Source organism: Silurus meridionalis, chromosome 2 (genome assembly GCF_014805685.1).
Source record: "Silurus meridionalis isolate SWU-2019-XX chromosome 2, ASM1480568v1, whole genome shotgun sequence".
Lineage (NCBI taxonomy): Eukaryota > Metazoa > Chordata > Actinopteri > Siluriformes > Siluridae > Silurus > Silurus meridionalis.
Genome location: NC_060885.1, coordinates 26,072,811 through 26,084,378, shown reverse-complemented (window position 1 = coordinate 26,084,378; position 11,568 = coordinate 26,072,811). Strand labels below are relative to the sequence as shown.

General features: G+C 36.3%; 1 protein-coding gene across 1 annotated transcript; it reads right to left on the bottom strand.

The window, feature by feature from the left end:
* Positions 1-519: 519 nt before the first annotated feature.
* gpatch11 (G patch domain containing 11) lies at positions 520-10,902 on the bottom strand. The gene is made up of 8 exons (XM_046835178.1): positions 10,748-10,902; positions 7,738-7,964; positions 1,899-1,940; positions 1,679-1,799; positions 1,179-1,269; positions 955-1,065; positions 795-876; positions 520-715 (listed from the first exon to the last, which is right to left on the bottom strand). The coding sequence occupies exons 1-8, from the start codon at positions 10,795-10,797 to the stop codon at positions 657-659; spliced, it is 783 nt and encodes a 260-aa protein (XP_046691134.1). The 5' UTR covers positions 10,798-10,902; the 3' UTR covers positions 520-656.
* Between the last annotated feature and the right edge of the window lie 666 nt (positions 10,903-11,568).

Here is an 11,568-nt window from a genome sequence, read left to right as displayed (position 1 = left end):
AACAAACTTCCTCTGGATGTCTCAAACAGCTAAATCTCCAGCCATCAAATGAAGCAGAAAGACAAATCTCTTCCAGTGGTTCTTAAATTAGCACTATAAAAAAAAAAAAAACAAAAAAAAAAAACATCGCTTTTTAACTATAATCTCCCAACAGAGTTTTAGTCTGTGAACCAGATGAATTATGATTCATCATATTAGCTAGTGCCTGCCTGCCTGCCTGCATACAGTAGTTTTGGCATTTGACCTACTTCTTGTAATTCAACATTCTCAATAACATTTAGAATAATGTCTCATGTTAACAGTCTAATTAAACACTAGGGTGTTTTGTGTTTGTTTGTTTTTTTAATCCTTGAGTGATAGGAAAATCTAGGCCACTAGTGCACTAGCCACAAACAGTGGGGGGAAAAGAAAAAACTGATTAAATTAAGTACACAATTAAATTTGATAAAATGATACATATACAAACTTCCATTAAAACATTACAGATTTTTACAAAGAAAATTACAAGCCAAAAACAACTTCAGCAGAGCAATCAAAATATATTTAATAACAAAGCGATCGAAACAAAATATATAACTGTCCTAAAGGTAATAAAAGGCCTGCATGCAAAACAATAGTAAAAAAGGGAAAGAAAATATAATGGCAGATCTCTTCCTCTACTCATTGTGGTGTGATGCTGTAAAACCTGGACAGTTGGTGTTTATATCCTCCTCATCTGTAATGAGAGAAAAGACAGTTATATCATAAGATTTGTCTCCAAAACACAAAACAGGACCAGAAACCGAGTGCGCTACCTCTATATGCTGTCCCACACCATATGCAGTAGAAATGTACACTCCTCAGGTATGATGTGATAAGCTGTAGCTTCAGTATTGACTGAAAGTGCAAGGACATGTTATAAAAAACATTTTGACATAATACTTTTCACAACCATATTTATTATATAATTTTTACCGTCAATTCTTCATCTTTACTTTCTTCAGTGTTGGTTTCATCATGCTCATCCTCTTGATTATCATCATCTACTTCAGGCCAATACCAACTGTCCTTCGGGACACTTATTTTCTAACCAGGAACACAAAACATCACAACATATTTAAATATACTAAGAGACACAAACAGGGGTGTGCAGGAGCAGAGAAAGACAAAATATATCGTTTTTTCTTTGCTAAGCAGACCTTTTGTCTGTCCAGCTGTTCACAGGCAAACTGACTCTTCCTCAGGTCTCCTTCAATTTCAAGCTTTTCTCTTTCAGTTCTTTTACGCTCTCTGTAATTAGATTAGTATATTAAAATAAATAAAGATTACATTATGCACAGCGTGGCCCACTGGCCAATATAAAGCTGCAGTGTGCTTGCCCAGCTCTACATTAGAAAACTATAAAAGCATCACATCACATCCCTATAAACCGTACGCTATTCAGGACGCCCCATTATCAATTCTAGAGTATTTGACCTTCCAAAACCACCTTTTATTTTATTATTATGCATCAGATTAACCATTTATTAGTTATTTTTTATGATAATATGATATTGTAATTTGATTATTAATATATTAATGGAAAAAATATTGAATTATGACACACCTATGGTTAAAGATCTTGCTGTAATCTTTAAGTTATAATATTTAATAAACTTTGGCAATAATATAATGTTGAGAATGTTGAGAATCTGCAAACCTGAAATCCTCAAGAGACGACTTCTCCATACGTTGCTTCACCAGAATTTTCTTTCTGTATTTTTCCAAGTTCTCCTCTGCCTTCCTTTTCTTTAGTTCTTCCAACCCGATGCCCCCTCTACCTAATAGATACATATTAGTTTATTAGAGCACAGCTTATTTATGTGTACCGATTAACAATATTCATATTATATACGAACTAGACATAAAAATGTACCAACCAGTTTTTACATTAAGGGGAATTGGTTCAACTCGTCCAGTACCTAAAAGACAAGAATTAGTACAGAAAGATAAGACAGTGTAGGGAAATGGCACTGTTCAATACAAAGTGCACACCAGCAATATAACTGCTATACTTTAAACTGGATCATTCATTCTCAAAACATAATAATCAGTATATGTAGAAAGCTCATCTACACGCACCGGCCACTTTATTAGGTACACCTGTCCAACTGCTCGTTAACGCAAATTTCTAATCAGCCAATCACATGGCAGCAACTCAATGCATTTAGGCATGTAGACATGGTCAAGACGATCTGCTGTAGTTCAAACAGCGCATCAGAATGGGAAAGAAAGGTGATTTAAATGACTTTGAACGTGGCATGGTTGTTGGTGCCAGATGGGTTCAGAAACTGCTGATCTACTGGGATTTTCAAGCACAACCATCTCTAGGGTTTACAGAGAATGGTCAGAAAAAGAGAAAACATCCAGTGAGCGGCAGTTCTGTGGGCGCAAATGCCTTGTTGATGCCAGAGGTCAGAGGAGAATGGCCAGACTGGTTTGAGCTGATAGAAAGGCAACAGTAACTAAAATAACCACTTGTTACAAACGAGGTATGCAGAAGAGCATCTCTGAATGCACAACAACATAAAAGCATGGATCCATCCTGCCTTGTATCAATGGTTCAGGCTGGTGGTGGTGGTGTAATGGTGTGGGTGATATTTTCTTGGCACTCTTTGGGCCCATTAGTACCTACCTGAGTATTGTTGCTGACCATGTCCATCCCTTTATGACCACAGTGTACCCATCTTCTGATGGCTACTTCCAGCAGGATAACACGCCATGTCATAAAGCGCGAATCATCTCATACTGGTTTCTTAAACATAACAATGAGTTCACTGTACTCAAATGGCCTCCACAGTCACCAGATCTTAATCCAATAGAGCACCTTTGGGATGTGGTGGAACGGGAGATTCGCATGGATGTGCAGCCGACAAATCTGCAGCAACTACGTGATGCTATCATGTCAATATGGACCAAAATCTCTGAGGAATGTTTCCAGTACCTTGTTGAATCTACGCCACAAAGGATTAAGGCAGTTCTGAAGGCAAAAGGGGGTCCCGGTACTAGTAAGGTGTACCTAATAAAGTGGCTGGTGAGTGTATGTTATGGTTGTTAGGGTATTGCTATTTATTTATTGTTACTCTATAGAATTTTGGTATTCACACAGCAGCCAGTTTATTAGGTATACCAAGGTAAAAACAATACAGTGTTACAATAAATCCTACCTTAATATAACCCGTCACTAAAGCACTGTCTACCAATGTGTGTAATGACTTTATTAACCAAGGAACTCTCGAATCGAAGTAGCCTTGTTATCTAGTTGAGCTAGCTAGCATTCATTGGCATATCGCAACTAAAAGGTTGATCTTATTTTTCCTTCACATAAATGGAAATTGATGACCGGGTGGCAGGATGTAAATCCAAAAAGCGAGTTTAGAGAGAGATTAAAGGAGAATCACAGTGATGCGTGCGAGTCCCTGTGTTTAAAATAATACTCAATGCTCCTCTGATACTCTGCTAATTAATCCTAGGAATAGTTTACATAAGGTTTTGCATATTAATCAAGACATAAGTCTGACTGAATGAAAAAGTTTTAAGATATACTTGTTTATAAGTGCAAAGAATTAAACTCCATGAGTGAATTAGACCCTTTAGAACCCACTGCCGGGTGGTGGCAACTACTCATAAATATGATATGACACAGAACTCTCAGAGCAGATCCCAAAAAGAGTTTTTGCAATTTTTACACAAAATTAACAAAAGGTAAGTGGGCAAAAGCAAGAGGTTAAAATTGGTTGAACAAAAAACTATTGGTTTCTGGGCCCATGATACTGAAATATGATTCAAAAGCTAAAAAGATTTGTATGCTTTTATGCTGTTATGCTGCAATGCCACATTTAGACTAATCACTTCTCCTTCCACTGAGAAGAGGGAGTATGTACTACATATTATCCAAGTTTCATGTGTGTGGCAGGTACAGTTTAGTCTGTACAGCCTTCCAAATATTTAGGAAATTCCTTCCATAAAATGTAAATGAAGACAGATAATAATAATAATATTGCACAGTGTTTTACAATGAGAAATTTTAATAACAATAATTATAGATGCAAGCAGCTTTTACAAAGGCCAAGCACACAGATGCTCTACAACAGTTGCATAAGCTATCACAGGAAAGCAGTGCTGTACTTTTTATACATTTTACAGGAGGATTTAACAGCATGATATTGTAACACTACTGACCAGAAGGTGGCAAGAAATATGTTGTATCATCATGTTCCTAATTGAGACTGAGAATCGCTTCCTGCTTCCTGACTTGGTGCTCAGGTTCGTTGGCCAAATATTTTTTATTATTTTGGCCGAGAATTAAAAATTGGAACCAGTCTGTCACTACATAACTGTTGGTGTTAAGATGGACATTACACTGGTTTTCTAGACACATTCCTATGTTATTATTTCAGTCTATAGGGTCTTTACGAAGTAAGTATTTAAGGTACACTTTGTCTGCATCACACATCTTGGTTACTATGTCTTCTTACCCAATCAAGAATAGTTTTATGTTAAGTTTTTTTTTCCAGCATGTATATAAATTTGTCTGTTATCTGCAATAAATTGATGAAGAACATTTGTCTCATGCTGTGTGCTTCTTCCCTGATCAGAAAAGGCAACAACGGGCATCGTAGCTCTCATGGAAAACCTCTCCAAGAATTACGTTTTGTTTGGGCATGATAAAAATCTAACAATAACTCAATCAGTTGAAGACTATGGCAGTATATTATTTTAATAGTTTATCAATAGTAGTCAATAGATTTTGTAGAAGAAAATATTCCCTAATTTGCCAAAGCTGTAACTCTATATTCTTGATATCACACTGACACATTGACAAGAGCTGTGAATGGAATCTCTTGGATCACCTAAAGATTCCTCTACTGAAAACAGTCTCATTTATCATTCAATGTATAATTTCTCTTGGACCTGATATTTATAAAAGACTATAATAAAATCGTTGAGTCTTTAGTATGACCCAGCTGTTCATACTCAAGACCCCATCAACACACTCAATAGCACTTATAGACTTTATTTTAATTTGGCACATTTTATTGGATGCCCTTCCTGGTGCAGTGAGAGCAGTGAGAGTGGGATCCTTAGCCTAGCTATCTGGAATAGGTTTAATTATGAGTCTCCTCTTGAGGTTTATTCCTCATGTCATTACTGTGAGTTTTTCTTGTCACCTCTGACTTGCTTTTTAAAGATTTAAATCTACAAACCCAATAAAATAAACTAGGAACGCAAACATTTGTAAAATTCATAAACCCGTATTTTATTCACAATAGAACATAGAAAACATTTCAAATGTTTAAACTGAGGAAATGTACCATTTTAAGGTAAAAAAAAAAAAAAAAAAGGTAATTTTGAATTTCAGGGCAGCAATATGTTTTAAAAAATTGGGATGGGGCAACAAAAGTCTGGAAAAGTCAAGTGTTATTAAAAGGAAACAGCTGGATGAACAGTTTCCAATTAATTAGTTTAAATGACAACAGGTCAGTAACATGATTGGGTATAAAAAAGTATATCATACAGAACCAGAATCTCTCAGAAGAAAAGATGGGCAGAGGTTTAACAATCTGCAAAATCTGCATTTACAAATTGTGGAAACTATTTTAGAATAATGTTCTTCAACATAAATTTGTGAAGTATTTAAATCTCTCATTTCTATTAAATACAGTGGTACCTCGACATACAAGTTTAATTCGTTCTGTAATCTTGCTCGTATGTCAATTTGCTCGTATTTCAAAGCAAATTTCCCCATTAAAATTAATTGAAATGTCATTAATCCGTTCCAGCCCCCAAAATGCCACCCCAGTTGTTTTTATTACGTGTTTTTGAATAAGAAAAATTTATTTATAAATGACAAATATTGTACAAAAACATAATAAAAGAGAATGTAAAGAAATGGTTAAGCGTAGTACAAGCGCCCGTACCGCCTCGCCAAGTCAATCACTCACACACCTTGCTCATGTTTTCCTATGATTTCATGCTTTAATTCAATAGACATCATCTTCTTCTGAGCACTGACCTTTCCACTCACTTTCTTCGGACCCATGGTTATAAAAAGAAATGTGATAAAGTACTGTAATGTACAAAAAGCACAAAACGCGAGCACAACTTATCAAAGATGCTTCGACAGCGAGGCAAACAAGCACACTGACTGAGGCCAGTGTTGCTGATCCATCTCGAGATTCGTCACAGTCACGTGTTAGTGCGCACGCACATTCAAACCTTTGTTTGTGTGCGTGTGTATCAAGACGAATCAATCTGACTGAGGTGCGGGGCGCACTCGTATCTCAAAAAACTCGTATGTTAGGGCACTCGTATGTCGATGTACCACTGTACAGGCTTTAAAGCAACAAATGCTTCCATCCAGACATCATCTTTTTTTAGGAAAGGCTTTGAATATTTTAGCAAGACAATTCTAAACCTCTTACTGTATCTATTACAACAGAATGGCTTTATAGTAGAACAATTCAATTCAATTAATTTCATTTTAATACAATTTTATTTGTAGAGCGCTTTTAACAATGGACATGGCAAAGCAGTTAAGCGGTAATAAAGAATTTATAACTTTGTTCCTTATAATTGTATGTTTATCTCTAACGAGCGAGTCAGGGCATCTGTGGTGAAGGAAGAACTCCCCGAGATGGTATGAAGAAGAAACCTTGAGAGGAGCGAGACTCAAGAAAGAACCCATCCTCATGTCGGCACCGAATGTCCATTAATTACAGTTCGGGTGCTGAACTGACCTGCCAGCAGCCCAGAACTTTCACTAATTGAAAACATATGCAACATCATGAAATAAAAAATATGACAAAAAAGCCCCAATGACAGCATCTAGAACACAAATGGGACAGCAATTCCTTCACAAAACTCCAGCAACTGGTTTCCCATGTTTATAGATTGTTGTTAAAAAGTAGGGGATTCTACACAGTGGTAAATATGGCCTTTTTGATACGTGTTGCAGCAATTATTGAAAATTCTAAATTACCTTATTTTTTTACTTAAAATTTTACAAATTTTTTATATTAATTTTAACAATTGATAAGTTTTCTATGTTCTATTGTAAATAAAAAAAAATTGTTTTTGAAATGCAAATCATTGCATTATGAAATTCTGAAAACTTTTTGAAATTGGGGTTATAAATCCTTATTTCTGGAAAGCTGCTGTGCAACAATGTCCATAATAATGTGCTTAGTTAACAACACTGAACTTAATTATATGTATGTGATTTCCTCTTCTTCTTTTTTTTTATGATAATGATATGATGAATGATATTTCTCAGTCAGATTTCCCATTCAGCATGATTCACTGCTGGCCAAAGTGCTTACTGACCTACTATTTGACTCCTGTTGTTTTCCTGGGAACTTTAATACTCTTAAACGTTAAGCACATATCACACCATAGAGTATAATATTATAATAGAGCAGCATATACAGTTAGCATTGAATAGAATTATCTATGGTTTCTCAGAGCCTGAATAATAAATTCAATAGACTGCAAAATAAAGTAGGTTGTTTACATTAATCAGTACAGTGGCACAGCAAAACATCTCCCATAATACTAACGTAAATATAACATTTAACGCAGAAGAGATTCAACAACAAATGAAGAGATTTTGTGAGCACTGCTGTGTGCTGATCTGTAGAACAACTTCAGAGCCGAACAAAGACTTCAGCTTCAATCGCTTATTATAATTATTATTGTAGTTGTTGGATCAATACTGACCTTCTTTCCCAAGACCCTGTCCTGCAGTGTAGCCCATTTTCTGCAGCAAAGCAAAGCCTTTATTCTCACTGCTTAGAGAGCTCTGCAGGGCCAAATCTCGTCTGCTTCGCTCTTGCTCCTTGTAGCTTTTCTGCTGGTTAAGAATATTCTTCTCTTTCTGCAAAGTCTCTCGCTTTAATGTCTCCTTTAAACGTTTCGCCATTGGCACACCAGGCCGAACGTCCAATCTAAAACATCAGTCACAAACATAACACATTTTACAGATCCACAAAACAGAAACACTGAGAAAATTGAGAATTCATTTGAATCATACTGTTTAATGTAATTAATTAACAAACTGTTTAATTAAAAAAAAAGTAGAAATACTTATCTAATCTTTTGATAATCCATTATCAATATATTCTAATACTTTAGAAACAAAGACTCTGAAAATTTACTAGTAAATTCAAGTGGTAATAAATAATTGAAAATGAAATAAAAAGAAAATAAATTTAAAAAGAAATACAATAAAATGGGGGTGGCCGCATGGAACATGGTTTGGAACATTACACAAGCTAAAAAGCCATACAATGAAGGGGAGTTCATTAAAAAATGCCTCAGTGACGTTGTTGAAATCTTGTCTTCTGAAAACGACAAACTTAACCGCATGGTATCAGATGTGCAACTGTCCAGCCACACTGTTGAACACAGAATATGGGGCATTAACACGGCTGTTGAATCACAGTTGCACTCTGACCTGGAATGGAACATGCATAGTAAAAGAAAAACGCTACTGTAAATTATTATATCTTTGTTTGTGGACTTGGTTGAACTGAGAGTTTGTGTGTGTGAGACAGTACACACAATGTTTACTGTTGAAAATGACTGGCCTGTGGTCTTGTAGTGTAGGAGTCAATTTCTGTCATTATCATGTTGGTGTGTGACATTTACAATAAATCTGGCTGAGCAGAGGTGTGTGTGTGAGAGGAAGGGATGGGTGATGTTTGTGTGTGCCCATGTGTATGATGTGGCTCTTTGCAGTAACACAGTAAAAAATGTGGCTCTTGACTGGTTGGCCACCCCTGGTTTATAACATCAAACTTGCTTTTTTTTCAAGATAGACACAATCCTTTCTAAAATATTCTGGGTATATATACAGTATCCCACAAAAGTGAGTACACCCCTCACATTTCAGCAACCATTTTATTATGTCTTCTCAGGGACAATACTATAGAAATGAAACTTGGAGATTTTTAGATTAGACAATGTGCAGCTTGTATAGCAGTATTTTTTTGTCTGTCCTCTGAAAATAACTCAACATACAGCCTTTATTGTCTAAATAACTGGCAACAAAAGTGAGAACATTCTAAGTGATAACAGCTGTACAACATGTAACCTGGCAAAGCCACATGTCCTATTCAACAAGTTCATGTTTTGTCTGCTTGACAGGACAATAAAAATTTGTGTATCTCATAATAGAGCATTTAATTGTTGGTGTTTTGAGTGCAATTCTCTCATACTGACCACTAGATGTTCAACATGGCACCTCATGGTAAAGACTCTCTGAGGATTTGAGAATTATAATTGTTGCTCTCCACAAAGATGGTAGAGGCTAGAAGAAGATGGGTAACAACCTAAAACTGAGTTACAGTACAGTGGGTCATACAGAGGTTCCACTCGGAACAGACCTCGCAAGGGTCCATCAAAGAAGTTGAGTCGTTGTGCTGTGTGTCAGGTGCAGAAGCTGCCTTCAAAAAACAGTCACATGGGTGCTGACAGCATTGCTTTAGAGGTTGCAGAAGTGGAAGGTCCACGCTGTCATCCCAGAAGGAAGCCTCTTCTGAAGATGGCTCACAAGAAAGCCCATAAACAGTCTGAAGACAACTTGTCCAAGAGCATGAATTACTGGAACCATGTCCTGTGGTCTGATGAGACTAAGATAAACTTGTTTGGCTCAGATGGTCTCCAGCATGTGTGGGAATGCCCTGCTTAGGAGTACCAAGAAAACTGTGTCTGGCCTACAGCCAAGAATGGTGGTGGTAGAATCATGGTCTGGGACTGCATGAGTGCTGCTGGTGCTGGGGAGCTGCAGTTCATTGAGGGAAAACATGGATTTCTACTTGTGAAGCAGAACATGATGCCCTCCTTTCAGTAACTGGGCCGAAGAGCAGTTTTCCAACATAATTACAACCCCAAACACACCACCAAGATGACAACTGCTTTGCTGAGGAAGCTGAAGGTGATGGTGATGGAGTGGCCAAGTAGGTTTTCAGACCTGAACCCTATTTAGCACCTGTGGGGCATCCTCTAGCAGAAGGTGGAGAAGTGCCATGTGTCTAACATCTAGCAGCTCTGTGATATCAATATGGAGGAGTGGAAGAGGATCTCAGCAGAACCTGTGCAGCTCTGGTCAATTCCATGCCCAGGAGGAATAAAACAGTCCTGGATCACAATGGTGCTTACACAGAATATTGACACGTTGGACACAGTTTTGACGTGTTCACTTAGGCTGTACTCACTTTTGTTGTCAGTTATTTAGACAATAATGCTGCATGTTAAGTTATTTTTGGAGAACAGTAAATCTGTACTTATATACAAGCTGCACATTGACTTCTCTAAAATATATCCAACTTTCATTTCTATAGTTTTTTCCCTTAAACAGATATAATAAAATGGTTGCTGAAATATTAGGTGTGTACACACTTTCGTGAGATACTGTATAAAACAAATAATAAATATATATTTTTTATCATGTTAGTATTTACCTCTCGCGTTAGCATCCATAAATCCATTATTATCATTTAACCACCGTTGTGCAAAGCATTATGGGAATCATACTGTTTTATTAATAATATTACAGAGAAATCTGAAATATTTTGCACGGCATGACACGGTATAATAAATTATAAAATGATATAATACCGTATGGACGGTATGGTGGTATAACACGGAATGAGAGACACGATATGATAAGGCATACGATATATTATATTCGTAGAAATCATGAAACCTGCACATGAAAGTAACTTACACTGGATTTAGAAAGGCATCGGACATATAATCATCTTCCTCCTCCGACATCTTCTAGTTTATTTAGGTAACGTTATGTCGGAACAAAATATTGTAAGCGTTTTACTTCCGGTTAAGGGAACCGGTGAGACTTTTTCAAAATAAAAGCTTTCCATCTAAAATAATTATATAAACGAATTGCAATCAACAACAATACATTGTAAATGGAATTTGATACTGCTTATAACAGTTAATGTCTATATACGGTATAGGAGTTATTTCGAAATGTCAAAAAATGTGCTGTAGAATTGCTCCCGTGGCTGATCCAGCGTCCAATGTGATCGTGTAACTGCAAGTCCCAACCTTCAACCAGTAAAAAAAAAAAAAGAACTTAAAGTGACTACTTATAAACATAGCATAGTATTATTACCTACTGAGTTTAGCTCATAGTCACAACTTGTAATCCATAACTTTCAACCTGTAGTACTAGAAAGAAAGCACACAATTTAAATTACTTTACAACATATCTAAAATATAAACTAATCCAGTATAAACTAGTAAAAACTACTACAATAGCTTAGGGCTGCAATGGTCAAGAACAGTTTTGTGTGAACAGCTGATCACCTCAACAATGATGGAAGTGTAATGAATGGACATTTGGTGTCCCCCAGATGAGGATGGTTTCCTTCTGTTTTTATTTTTTGTTTGGTTCCTTACAAGGTTTATTCATTATACCATCTCAGGATTTTTTTCCTTTCAACAGTTGCCACTGGTTTGCTCTTTAGGGATTAATGTATGACACTGAAATGTATATTTGTAATCTATTTATTTCTGTAAAGCTGC